The 14858-nt window shown below is 40.4% G+C and overlaps 1 protein-coding gene across 1 annotated transcript in view; it reads left to right on the forward strand.

Moving 5' to 3' along the window:
* The window catches only part of LOC107732185 (gamma-aminobutyric acid receptor subunit alpha-3-like), a 146253-nt gene that overhangs the window by 29946 nt on the left and 101449 nt on the right, over window positions 1-14858 (forward strand). Inside the window, exon 2 of the mRNA XM_016543460.1 lies at window positions 1324-1430. Within this exon, the coding sequence (XP_016398946.1) occupies window positions 1345-1430 (86 nt within the window). The 5' untranslated portion in view covers window positions 1324-1344. The remainder of the gene's footprint in view (window positions 1-1323; window positions 1431-14858) is intronic.

A 14858-nucleotide genomic window follows, 5' to 3' on the forward strand; every position in this document is an offset into this window, starting at 1 on the left:
AACGAGCTCCAGGTGCGCCACTCATCACGCACAGGTGTTGTGCTTCTGTGATCAGTGTGACAGCGGTGTTTCCAGGGCGACGCTGATCTGGAACCGGGGTACTCGCCACATTCCCCTAGGCGTCGCCCTGGTCCTGTGGGGAAACACACAACTCGTTGTGGGGGTATTACGGGGGGGGAATTTTTGGTTACCTGCCAGACCTGCCCAACCGGACCAGCCCCGGGAGAGACCGTCCGCATTCCCGTGATCGGCCCCGGCCCGATGTTGTACCTGCTGGTTAAACCTCTCCACCAAGCCATCTGTCTGCGGGTGGTAGACCGACGTCCTCATCTGTTGGACCTTGAAGAGGTGACAGAGGTCCGCCATGACCCGGGACATGAAGGGGGTACCCTGGTCATCTGTATTGTAATTATAGTTTGTCCAATTATTAAATCAATATTTTAACTTAAAAATGACTTCTTATGCTATAAATACCTTATATTTCAGGAATGTTTTAGCGATTCAAATGTAGTTTCTGAATTTGAATTTGAAGACAGCAGACAGTATACAGAATTTTTACCTAGAAAAGAAACGTTTTCAGACATAGAATGATGACTTGACAGTGCCTGTGCTACAAGGTTTTTTAGGCCTTACAGACAGACAAAAGAATCTATTAGAAATGCCACACTGTACAAATGCAGAATTTCTACCTAGAAAAGAAACGTTTTCAGACTTGGAATGATTGCTTGACAGTGCCTGTGCTACAAGTTTTATAGGCCTTACAGACAGACAGACAAAATAATCTATTAGAAATGCCACACTGTAGAAATGGGTACTTAATTTATATTCTTTTTAATCTGTTATTAGGTTAACTTTCATTTTATGGAACAAGGTTATCAAAATACTCTTACCTGTTAAATTTCTCTGAATTATAATTCATTAAATTCTACTTCCTGCAATTTAATTTATCTTCCATTTCAACTTCCTGTGGGGCACGGTCAATTTAAATTCCAGCTCATGAAGGAACCGATTATTAAATGCTGAAGATGGCTTATGTTGATGTCTTATCATATTCGTTGTATATGCACTTGCAAGCTTTATTAAAATTATCAGTATTTGTACTGAATTGCTAATAATTGGTACCATTCATTCCTATGCACATTTATATTGATATTTCAAATCGACAGATTACCTGTCCACATCAATGGCAGGCAGCAGAGTAGCACCATTCATATTTGACCCTCAGAATTAGTACAAGAAACAGAGCCTGTATGCCATATTCTTAAAGTTCTCCACTTGACTATTTTGCTTGTTCTCACCCTCCTTTCCCTCTTCTTTCTGCAGGCTTTCAGAACTCAGAGTGATATGGCTGGCATTCTCCGCAAGCTCGCAGCGTGCATCCCCTGCGTGTGGATCTTCCTCATGCTTTTCGACCCCAGCTTGCAAACCAGGTAGGATGACTCATCCCCACCTAGCCGCACTCTACCTTTTCTCTGTTCCCCATGTTGCAGGCTCTAGGGATGCATTGCAGCTAATACATTCATTAATAAGGTTGTATTACTGTGCAGGGGCTTTTACGATCTGCAAAATGTCATTGGAGCCAACCGTAGCTGGCTGTAAATCGCTCACACAAACTGCCATGAATTGGATTTTCGGTGGTGGAGCAGGCTTGGTTACAAGTGTGACTCAATAAACCTGGAAAGAAACTCACGCTGGAAGAACCTGAGGGATTCCGAGACGTGTTTAGCCTAGATTGCGTTGTTGTGATGCCAGTTAGTTTTCACTGCTCATTAGCTCACTCGTACATGTCAGAATTGAGAAGGTACGTACAGACAGAGATTTTGAGCTTGCAATTAAGAGCCAGAACTAGTGGTCTTCTAAAAATTAAGTACAGCATTAAATCATAAAAAATGACCCCTGCCATGACATACATCTTTCTCCACCCATTCCAAGTGTGTCTCAAGTGTGTGTTCATAAAGGGTCTGATATACTTCAAGCAAAACAGAAGAGCAAACTGGTGTGATGTCATTTCGAACAAAATCTTGCAATTGTGAAGTTCATTTGGTGTTGGCCAAATAATATTTTGTTCAGCCCTTTGGTTTAAGACACAGGGCCAGAGCCACAGAGGGGTGTGATTGGGCGTCACTCCCTCAACCGGGCTGTCCTGCCCCCTCAATCAATATGATTGTGAAAAGGGATTTTAATGATTACAAAAAAAAATAGATAAATAATAATCTCAACTGCATTGGCTTACTAGCATTAAATGTAGGAAAGGTGATTTCAGAGAGGTTAGCAATAGCAGGCTAGCTTTGAAAGCATAAGATCCCACCCTCGCAAAAAAAAAATAGATAAATAATAATCTCAACTGCATTGGCTTACTAGCATTAAATGTAGGAAAGGTGATTTCAGAGAGGCTAGCAATAGCAGGCTAGCTTTGAAAGCATAAGATCCCACCCTCGCTGCAAATCACTCTTCAAAGCCATGCCTCCTCCAAAACACATGAACACACACAGGCAGACCAGAGACTGACCAGCGACACGATGAGAGACAGCGTTGGTGGAGGGTTGAATGCAACGCTGTCAGATTACCTCATGTCTCATTCACCGGTAAGAAAACATTACAGTACAAAGCGCATAATATTACAATAATAATACCTTCCATTTCTCGCTCGGTCTGCAATTGCGTAATGGAACTCGCTGATGACGTATCATGTCTACGTGAATAGGGTGCGCAGAGGTTTGCAAATACATACGTTGACAGGCAGGTAGGACAGCCTATCGTAGCCCTCGGACCGAGGAATATGATTGGACGAACATTTTATAGTCCTACACCTTCCATAGACAATATAAATACATATAAATACATTTAGACCACTTAACTTAGTGATTGGTATCGGGATGTGAAGAGACTTTTAACCAGCATAACAAAAAATGTTTTTAAACCAAATCACCTACCCTGCCTTTAATATTAGGTTACTATATCAATATTTTAGTTATTTCCCCCCCATATAAGAGGGCTAGATAATTGGTTGTAATTAGTTGATTATTTCACTTTATTGTTTTGTCACCGGTTGCAGTTCTGGCTGTTCTAACTTACCATAATATTATGCATCTGTTCAGGACAAAATGAGCGTTATGTTAGTAAAATATGTGCTTTATAGTAATGTAGTGGTGGTATCATGGTAACTTGTCTGTAATTGTGTATCTAAAACTTTTGGTGCTCTAAAGCGTGTTTATGTAATGGATGTAGAGTCAAATTTTCAAATATGTTGGCCTAGGCAATTTTCCTTTAGTAAGTCAGGGATAATGTACATCAAGCCCGTTGTTATCACAGAATAACCCCCGACAGGGTGATCAGGACCCCGATGCGAAGCAGAGGTTATTACACGGCTACTTGCCACATAAGTAAATAATTAGACAGAAAATATTGATTTGAGTTGAAATATTTGAATGCAAAGCTTCCGTGAAGACAGCAGTTGCAAGCAAGCGACAAGTTCAAACTAGACGGACATTTAAGGGATACAGTGCAGTCATACACTTATTACAAAACATTTCACCACATAAATAATTATGGCGATAAAATATATTGATTTAAGACATAAATGTCTTAAAATCTTACCAGTTTGTTAGTTATCTTATAATCCATTACAGTGTACAAAACATTCAGCTTATTGTTATCAGTTATTTGTTATCAGCTTTTACCGGTTGTTATCGAGGTATAACATACCTCGGAATGTTGCGACTGACCAATCAGAATCAAGTATTCCACAGAGCCGTGTAATAAGTAATATTATTCAATACTCTGCCATCTGTAGGTTGATTGGTAGATTTTAGTTCCATATCTGTAGTAAAGACAGGTTTGTTTGCTCCTGACAAATATGTGGGCCATTTAATGTGTACCTGAAGATACTTTGTGAAGATACCCCTTTCGTTACTTCAGACACCCCTTCTTTAATGCTGCATTCGCATCGGCTCTCGTGAGACACCAGTTAAAACATGAACACACTGGAGAGCTACTCGTTGCAATTTAAGTTGTAATTATAATTTTGTAATTATAATATAACTGTCACGCCCCTGGACTATCTTTGTTGTGTTTTCCCTCCCCATGTGCTCCGTGACCCAGTTTCTCCCTCACGTAGATTGTTCATTGATGTCAGGTGTGTCTCGTCTTATCCCTCGTTATCCTGTGTATTTAGCCCGTCTGTTCAGTCTATGTTTGTCGGGTCTACTTTGTTGTCTACGTGTGTTTGCTCCAGTTCCTGATGTGGATTATCCCCTGTGTTTCTATGATTAAAGACTGTTAATGCCACTTCGTGTCTCCATCGTTCCTTTCGACAGCATAGTGTGACAGAAGACCCAACCTTCAAAATAGTTTATTTGCATCTTCCCCTTCGTTTGTTTTCTGTGTTTTTTACAGTGTTTGTTTTCCGTTTTCCCCGTGTTCCCCATGGATCCCCTCGCTGCCAAGTTAACCTCCCTAGCCCGCAAGGACCTTTCCCTGTTGGAGTATGTGGTTGAGTTCAGCCAGCTCGCCGTTTTAATGGCGTTTGACGACACTGCACTGAACTCACTGTTCTGGATCGGGGCTAATTACCACCGCCCCATCGACCTCCCAGAGACCACCGGACTAAGCTGGAGAGAAGCTATCATCCGGTGTCTGGAGAGCGTCTATCTCCCATCCAGAATACAGCCAGACCCAGAGCCCTGCCCACCATCTCCCCGCGACCGGCGAGCCATCGCCAGAGAGACCGACAGTGCTGAGGATCGCCCCGGAGCCCGAGCCTGTGACGTCAGACCAGGTGTGAGAGCCGGCTACAGAGCTCGCCACTGGGGAGATCGTCATGGACAGTGAGAGCACGGAGAGGAGCTTCGCCCCCTGCACCATGGCTGAGGGTGAGCAATTAATGGATCTGGGAATGTGGAAGGCTGAAAGGGCTCCTGTTCTTGAGTTCAGCCCGGAGAGGGCTCCTGTTCCTGAGTTTAGCCCGGAGGCTCATAAATGCAAGCCAACCCACCCGCTCCTGCCTCCTTCACCGCTGTCGTCTGGCAGCCCCTCTGCTCACCCTCAGCCCTCCATCTGTATGGTGGGAGCTCTGCGGGTCTGCCATCCTCAATCGTCACCGTGGCTGGAGGATCCACTGTCTCCGTCTCCAGCCTCTGAATCCGCCACGGCCCATAGACCACTGGCTCCACCGGGCTCCCTCGTCCCTCCGACTCCGCCTTGGTCTGTCGTCGACCATCCGTCGCCTCGGGACTCCACTCCTCCGGCTGTGCCTCGTCCCTCCGTCCCTCTGGCTCTGTCAGGCTCCTCCTTCCCTTCGGCTCCTCCTTGGTCCTCTGTCGCTATGGCTCCACTGTGGCCTTCTGGATCTCCGTCTCCGCCTCGGGCTCCTCTGCCAACTGCTCCGCTGCGATTGGTCGGCCCCATGGAGTCGTCAGCCCTTCCTCCACCATGGCTCCTCCCTCCGTCGGCTCCACCTCCTCCGGCTGTGCCTCGTCCCTCCGTCCCTCTGGCTCTGTCAGGTTCCTCCTTCCCTTCGGCTCCTCCTTGGTCCTCTGTCGCTATGGCGTCGCCTTGGCCCATCGGCTCTCCGTCTCCGCCTCGGGCTCCTCTGCCAACTGCTCCGCCGCGATTGGTCGGCCCCATGGAGTCGTCAGCCCTTCCTCCACCATGGCTCCTCCCTCCGTCGGCTCCACCGTGGGTCGATGTTTCGGCTGTGCCCTGGGTCCCACCTGGCACTGCCTGCTCCAAGTCCCTCCTGTCTCCTCCCTAGCTCCTCCCTCCTTCATCACCTCCCTGGTCTCTGTCTGCCAGCCCCCTCCCGGGTGTCTGTCCCTTTCTTGAGCCTCCTCCCAAGTTCCCACCCGTCCCTCCTTCTGTTGTTGTTACGGCGTGGGACGCGCCTTCCGGGAGGGGGGAGTAATGTAACGCCCCTGGACTATCTTTGTTGTGTTTTCCCTCCCCATGTGCTCCGTGACCCAGTTTCTCCCTCACGTTGATTGTTCATTGATGTCAGGTGTGTCTCGTCTTGTCCCTCGTTATCCTAAACATCCTGACTTAAACAGTTTCGAAATGCAGATCTGGCGTAAACATATCCACATCTCTGTGTTCAGATGCTTTCTTAACTACTCTTTTGTCACAGCTGTCATTGTTTGTTGTGGTTTTGTTATGTTATTAAGAGGATAGCGCACGGCACATATTTAAATATTCTATATATTCATCTATATACCAGCATTGGGGTATGCAGTGTGGGTGGCATCGGAATACATGCAAACAGTATATCATTGTTCAGCCATTTGGAGCGTCTTTTCCCCCTCGAACGAAGAACAAAAATAATTTAGCAGTGAGCATATTAGGCCTTAACAGTGGCCTAAATCCAAAGCCATCATACCAGATCATCTCTTAGTAAGTGTTTAATAGAGAACGTCTCAGGTTACTTATGTAACCATGGTTCCCTGAGTATCATTATACTGCAGATTTCTAGCTGCTTAGGAAGATATATTTGGCATGTTTCTTGATACAGCGTCTGCGTGTGTGTTGCCAGGCATGCTCAGCAGGCATCTATTCATCTGGATCCTCACCATCTTTGTCAGAGTAATTAGTCAAAGAAGAACATTGATTGGAATCTACCAATTTCATCTGGCAGTGACATAAGCAAAAGAGAAACACATGCACGAGAGATAGAGAGAGATAATAAGAGAGGGAAGAAAGAAGCATCTGAGATGAAAGAGGAGGGATAGCAGCCGTTCATTTTAGTGCGCCCCCCACACACGATATTCAGTAGGGGTCACTGAATGTGAGGTCCTTGCTTTGGAAGCAGAAATTCATTTTCCAGTTATGTCAGCAGATAGAAAATGTACTAAATTTGATTTAGTGTGACATCACAGCACCAGTCTCCTGGAACATCTATCACGTCCCCACCACCATTTAAAATAAAACCACCATTTAGAAGATGATTTCAGATGTTAAAAAGCCATGCATAAGTTTGACTTACTGGAATCTGTATTTTACACCTCTGTTTTCACTTTAGAAATTTTGTCAAGTACTATTATTATTTTTTTTAATTGTATTTATTTACCTATTTATTTGCTTATGTATTTATATACTTGCCTGCTTAATTTAAGTGCTGTTCATGTGCCACTGATGTTTGCAGATGGATTACTGTTTATGCATTGGTAATTAAAGTCAATAACTAAACAGTCAGCTTCACACTGTAGTAGATCTAAAAAAAACATATGGCATTTTATTTATGAATTATGACCGTTTTCGATGTAAAAATCCTGCAGGTCAGGAAACAACAATGCATGACCACTAAATCTTCAATAAATCTCCTCAGATTTTTTTCTCCTAATAAAATCCTTGTAGCCTCTAATGGTATCTTTCAAAAGAGATCTCAAACCATGCTCAAAGTCAAATATATTTCCAGGGATGCACAGGAATGATACAGATATTACCATACACTTAAAGGCAAACACCAATAATTTGCTGTTTTGACTATTTATTGTGAGACCACAGCTACATATACTTTTGAATGCAAATGCAAAAACAAAACAATGCAAATTCATATGACTTAGTTGCCTTTTATAACATATGTTTGTTAATTAAAGGTGCAAGTTGTTCTTTACAAAAGGAAGCTTTGTTGTCTCACAGTGTTTTGTTATCAGTGGCATGAGGTGCAGCTAGGGAACAAAATTACATTCAAATGAACTGAGAGCATTGAATTTTGTCACTGTTTTAACGTATCACAAAGCATTTCATATACTTTGCATTTTAAAGATTTAATTAATTTGGGTAGGTAATTATTATATATTACACACAGAAGCTGACTGTAGACCATATACAACAAAATAAATGTGATGGCTGATACAACGGTGCATTGCTAATTTCAATATAAAGAGCAACAAGCTATTCTGTCATTGTTGATCTTACAGTGCTTTTGAGTAATAGTGTTATAAGTAATTTTCAAGAGAAACGTATGACCCCCTGAGCAATGAAATTTGTGCAGTACAGTCCTCTGAGAGACTTCATGTTGTTTCATCAAGAATTTTGCATCTGCTTGTAGGTCTGTCCCAGAAACATGGGCTCATTATATGCTTGTAAAAAATGTATATAGATTAAAAAAACAAACAGAATAAACAAGACTATTAAATAGACAAACCAGGGCCTTTTTACTGCATGCTTCATGGTGCTATTTACTTTGGTGTTTGTTGAATACATTTTCTTTTGACTAAAGTGAGAGAGAGACTTAAATAGTGTTGTTTATTCAGCTGACCCATTTCCCTTACAGTCAGAGAGGGTTATTTGCTTTTGATATGCTTTTATTGTGATCCATAGCCCTTTGTTGCTTAGCCTCTACCCAAGTAAATTTAATTTCAGCCTTGCCAGGCATGTGCAAATAAAACATTTTTTCCCCCCCAAATGCAGAAAATTATCCCAGAAATGAGGCACAGCGAGCCAGTGGAACAAGGTTGAATGTTAGCATTAAAGTCGATCTTCAGGAAAAAAATGCCCAACATGTCTTAGCACAGATTAGACGTGCTTAACATTATTTAGGCGAGTTTCTGAAAATTGGATCATGCAATTCCAAATATTAATAAGCATCAGGAATGGTGCAAGCTTTCTTCCAGAAACCCACTGTCTCCATCATCAAACTCACTCTGCCATACCAGTGGCACTGCTGGAGACAACATAATAATAACAACACACGGTTCTTCATCGTGTGTCCTTGTTGTCCCTAGCTTCAAAGATACTTGCTTGGAAAGCTTTAGGAGATTCACTGAGTTACAAATTTGTTGTTAACCAAGTCTAAATGACTACTGACACTTACTTTGACTGCCAGGTCCTTATATTAGTCTATTCTGGATGGCAGATCAAACTAGCTCAAACCCTCCGTGCATACAAACAAGGCGACCTCAATCACAAGAATGGCAAGAGTGTAGCTCTTTGACGTTGACCTCGTCGCATGATTCCAGCTTCAAGTAGCTGCTCTTCTTCCCCCCATGCTGCAGAGAGAAGCAATTCATGCAGATGACGCGTATCTGAGGCTATATTGCGTGCCCTCTCGAAAATGTAGCGAGCCCGCAAGAGCCATGACCAAGTTTAGGCATAATCCCTTTAGACTTCAGAGCAGCAGAATGCTTATACCTCATGAGTATCTCTCTGAATCAGCACAGCTGTCGCTCCACGATTCCTGCAGGCTCGCTGATGCCCAACGATACTATCACACGACTCTAAATCGGCTTTGCAACAGCACAGGCCGGAGACTTGCTAATGGATAAAGTTGTCACAGACAAATCTCCCATATTAGCTAATGTCACTCCACGCATCACATCCATCCCTCGCTGCACACACGTGTACCAATAGGCAGGGCTTGATTAAACTATTATTCACAACAATCCATCTTTTACATATGAATGAGCTGCTTGTGTTTTGCCTCCCTGCCGCAGAACCTCTTTTCCGTCACGCACGCACACACAAACAAACACCCCACCCCTGTGTGGTGCAATCTCGAGTTAACGATTGCAGATAGCTCAAACCTCTTTTGTTGTCTGTTTTGTTTGGAATCAGTATCAACGCAACTGTCCGAAGTGACATGAAATCAATACCCGACAAAGAAGGGGAGAGCGCCACTCCTGCACTCCTTCCATATGGATCGCTTCAAAACTTCTGGCCGCTCCAGCCCCTCTCTCCCTCCGGCTCATTGCACATGCATTATTCACAGGTTTTAGAAGGATATGGTGGCACTCAGAGATGTGACCGTGCCGACAAATAACATGCCGTCAATGGCTGGCGTGATGGTGTGGAGGTTAATGTGTTGCAGGGTTGCAGGAAAAGGGTAGTTGAGGGGCAGAAGTCCATTTAGTTATTCTAAGCGTGCATCACTTACCAAGAGTTTCAACGTTCGCCACTCCAGCAGGGTAATTTATCAGTTGCATCGCTACAGTGAACATTACACTGTGAACGGCTAAAGATATTATGCTTTATCTCACTGCAGAATGCAGAATAATTTTGTCTTTGTCTATTACAAGCAGGGTTGGGAAGGTGACTTTTAAAATGTAATCCGTTACAGTTACAAATTACTCCATTAAAAAAGTATTCAGTATCGTAATCCAAGTACCACAATATAAAAATAATGTATTCTGATTACTTTTGGATTACTTCAAGTTACATATGTAAATAAGTCAAAAAAGCAATATCTAAATACTTTTATTTAACTATGACTTTAAAATTAGAACTAATAAAAACTATAGTAAAAACTATTTGAAACTATTAAAAATTGTGTCTTGTTTCACCATAGATATTACAGACCATATATTTATATAAAAGGCTATGCAGACATCTAGTGGCTATACAGTTTAGTATTACAGTTTTATTTTTATTATTATTTTTATTTCTTTAACATGTACAAATAAAAATAAATATAGTTTAGGCTATACACAACATTAAAACATGTGCACCATATACATTAGTCTATTTTAAAATAAGCCTACATGTCGAAATGAATGTGAAATGCTAACTTTCTTTATTTCATTGACAGATCCGGGGTGTGGGGACTCTCAAGTTGATTTCTAAATTTTCAGGCTCATTTTCCACTAGTTCTGTACAACTATGTTATTTCCTTTATCCACTTTGAAAACAAAATAACTGTGAAATTTCCAGACATGAAAACGTTTTTCCCAGCAGAAAGCATCGTAATTAATTCATCCCGCATTTGAGGAGAATAATTGTAGACTGGTGTTATTTGCGCATGCACCAGCAGGCGGCTCACGTGAGTCAACATGTGTCAATAGAACCAGCAACTTGAGCCCTGCATTTCAGCCCGACTTTTTTACGCCCCAAGGGCCGGGCTTTGAGCTCATTTTCACATCATAGTTCAGACGCGGGCCAGGCCTCGGGCCTGTTTTAGGCTTCTGCTTATTTTTATATTTTAGACATCCATCAATTAGTGATGAAAATTTTTTTTTGCCACGCTGCCTGGTGAAAACAACACGAGACCGTGCTACCGCGACTGTCAAGAGCGGCTCGACGGTGTTAAGTGTCCAGCAGCCGCAGTATGCGTGCCATCAGCACAGCTGAAAAGATCTGCGTTCAAATGCATGCAATAGGCTAAAGCTTGACGCAAAAATAATTACCATGAATGTGTCAGGGGGAAATAGTAAGGAGATATTTAAATAATTTACTATTGAACTAGTGTTTTCTGAGTCTGTATCGCAAAGGATGAAGTTGTCAATCCTGACTCACCATCTCTCCTCATTAAATGCGACTTTAGAGAGAAGTGCATCTTTACGGATTATGATTATAATGAAAGAGTTTTTGTTTTTGATTTGTTTTAGAAATATAAGTAGACCCTTTACAGTTCTGAATGATGTATTACTCTTACCTTTATGAGCAAAAATGCAAGTGATTGCGCTGATTACATTTTGATGTAACTGTAACGGATTACAGTTACAAGATTTTTGTATCCTGATTACGTAACGCTGTTACATGTATTCCGTTACTCCCCAACCCTGATTACAAGTACCATATTCAGTACGTTTCCAATGTTGCGATACTCCATGCTAATCAACTGGTATATCTCACTGTAGCATTTCTGCACTTGTTGATAAACTGAGTAATAGCATTGTCAACATCAGAAACGTTAAGTGGCTGATGGTCTCAGCTGGCTTTGTGGGAATGTGATTATACTCTCCGTTGGCTCAGCGGAGAGTATTTCTGAAGGGCTGCAGGCCAAACGGAGGAAATCAATGTCACCATCTGACTGCATGGAGCGAACAGCATCTAATTTCAGTCGCAACATGAGCTTTTATTTTGAAGAAGGATATCATATGTCACATGTTTGGTTCACACAAGAGGAGAAAGGAAAGAAAGGGATGCATGTTTCAACATAAACCCTACTCTGTCAGTGGCTCAGAATATATTTAAAGACCTGTCAAGTACTCTTCAATACATTCCGAGTAGCAAGCTTTGTTTTTTTGTTACATTATTAAAATGTCCTCGATTTGTGTTGCATTTTCTCCAGGGTACTCTGCAGGACTTTGTAAATGTGCAGCGGAGCTCAGGAAGGCCTGTCAAGATTGGAACGTCAGACGTGGATGTTTTAATCCTCCCCGCTGATTTGCTTCTTAATTGCACTGAGGGAGAATCACAGGTTTAATACAGCAGTGCTGTTTTGAGCGCTTTTCCATTTTTGTTGCGTCTGGCTTTCTTTTGATCACTGACATAAACTTTCATGTATTTTTGTTTTTTGTTTTGTTTTATTTATTTTTGCATCTTGAAATCCATAAATGTTCTTGGTGGACCGAGGAGAGAGCTTTAAATAGTGACTTTTGGAGTATGCCTTAATATAAAAATAGCTATATAGCAAGAAAATAGCAAATTTCTAAGGCTTCTAAATAATCAACATGATCAAAACCTATACTACATGCCTTCTGTCATCTAATCACTCTTAATTTTAATGTAGAAACAGTCTTTTTTTTTTGTAAAGCTAAAACTAACTGATAGCTTGTACTTTTATTAGCAAGTAAAGTATGGAGGACCAAACCTGCAAAAATTATAAATAAATAAATAAATAAATAAATAAATGAATAAATAGATATATGGATTCAAAAACATATATAGTTAATTTGTAATAAAATGTAATCCTGTATTTATTTTTTATTACCTTCTTCCTTTATGTATTATTTTCTGAATTATTTTAAATTTTATTCTTTTTAACTTTAATTTTCTTATTTTTCATTTATTTTTATATTTATTTGGTTTATTTATTTATGTATTTATTTACTTATTTTTAAATGTATTTATTCATGCGTTTATTTATTCTTATATATATATATATATATATATATATATTGTATGTTGTACTGACAAATGCTTAGTTAGTATAGTTTACTTACACGTGAGTTCTAGTAACTAAAAAAGGACTGTACGGGGTACTTGATCCTTTCATTTAGGTTTATGACTTAGTATAGCTACTCACTGACTCCCAGAGTGCTTTGCGGCAGAATAAATTATGCAGTAGCTTTGTTTTACAGTTGTTGATTTTATTTGCCAATTTTATTTGCTGTCTTGTGTCAGTAGTAACATAACAAAAAGAGCAAATAAAATGGTTATTGTTACAATTAATGAAAATAAATGAATAATTTATGGTAATATTTGTTACCATTGTTGTGATTCACGTGCTGAATGTTTAAGTCTCTGTGTGATTTTAGCATATTACCACACACTGTTTAAGGATTATATAAACCCAATTAAAAGCATCTCAAAATATTTATAAAATATGAAATTTGAAAAACGTCATTAATAAACACAAAAAAAATACACTAATACTTAAATTAGAAGAAAGATCATCTTCTTAAAACAATTAATTCACTACTTTTCTTCTCTTGAAATCAAATAACTTTGACTTCATGATGCATTGCTGCATTAACAGGAAAAAATTATAGTAACCTATACAAAGTTCCAAGTGCCCAACCAAAGGGAATGCTAATCACTATAATGGTGAGTTAAAAAAAAAAACATTTTAGAAAAATCAACATCAATTTATGAAGTTAGCTTATGTGATGTGCTCTCAAATATTTCAGTTGTATTGAAAATTCAACACTCAAACGAGTGAATGCATCTAGTGAAAGATAACTGCAGACATGGAGGAAATGGGTGAAAAGTCTATTAAAGGGGTCATATGATGCATAACTAATTAAATCTAAGTAAGGTAAACTATTGGATTTTACAGTGTTCCTTTTTAATTTACCGTGTGCAACATGGAAATGAGGGAGGCGGTCCTTGCAAAGCTCCAGTGAATCATTAGTTAAGAGCTCACGCAGAAGCGTCAGATCAAACTAACAGAGACAGAGATCGGAGTTTGTGGCATCAACTGGAGAGTTCCAAGATATTTTCACAGATTTACGTTATTATTTTGAATTATTTTATAGCGACCAAATTCAGCAACTTATCCTCATAGTTTCGTCACTAAGCCCGGAACCATCAACATTGTCAATGAGATTCTAGGTTGATGACGCCTGTAGACACACTCGGTGGAGGTTTCTAAGGCTTATGTTCATTTTGAAATCACTTGCATTATTTCATGTCTTTGTAGGCCTTCCAAGGTTAAAGTCCCGTGTTTTCAAATTGTGACTTACTTTCACTGCTGTGACAGCAAGTAAAAAATCTCTAATTTCATTTTCAGCATTAAGTTACATTATGATCCAGCACATTGAATTTTTCTTCTCTTTTTAACTGTCTTTTTAATTCTTGTTATTTTCTTTTCTTAGCCTGCCCTTCCTGAAAATAATACTCATTGTCTTCAACATTAATGTGTCTGACGTCCAAGTGCGAAGAAGCTTAACTGAACTGTGGGAGAGATTTCTCATAGTCTATCAGGGCTCGTCCTGATGGTTAGGCTACATGCCAGCCAGATAAGGGTACCATTGTACATTTTCAGCAGAGTTAGACTGGCGTGTATGAGCAGTTATGTGCATCTCTACTATCTGCTCCCAATCACAGTAATTGCTTGTTTCTGTATAGCATAGTGGGCACATGGCGTCATGGAATGGATACAGAAAAAACTAATACCACTGAGCTTTTGTGGTAAAATTGGAACATTCTGTGTGCCTAATGAGCACTACACAGTTCTACTAGCATTACAAAGTAGTTTCTATGGTCATGTTGTGCTCATCACATGCGTCATTTTAAAGTTAACATGAAATAGCATTTAAAACCAAATTTACTTGCATACACTGTAAAAAATGTCCCTGTAAATTAACGGTAATATATTGGCATCAGGGTTTCCAGGAGTGTACCGTAATTTTACAGTTTTATTACGGTATTCTGAATTACGGCTTTTTTGTAAATTAACGGTAATATACTGGCAGCAGGGTTTCCAG

The sequence above is a fragment of the Sinocyclocheilus rhinocerous genome, unplaced genomic scaffold, assembly GCF_001515625.1.
Source record: "Sinocyclocheilus rhinocerous isolate Xijiao unplaced genomic scaffold, SAMN03320098_v1.1 scaffold2564, whole genome shotgun sequence".
In the NCBI taxonomy this organism is placed as follows: Eukaryota; Metazoa; Chordata; class Actinopteri; order Cypriniformes; family Cyprinidae; genus Sinocyclocheilus; species Sinocyclocheilus rhinocerous.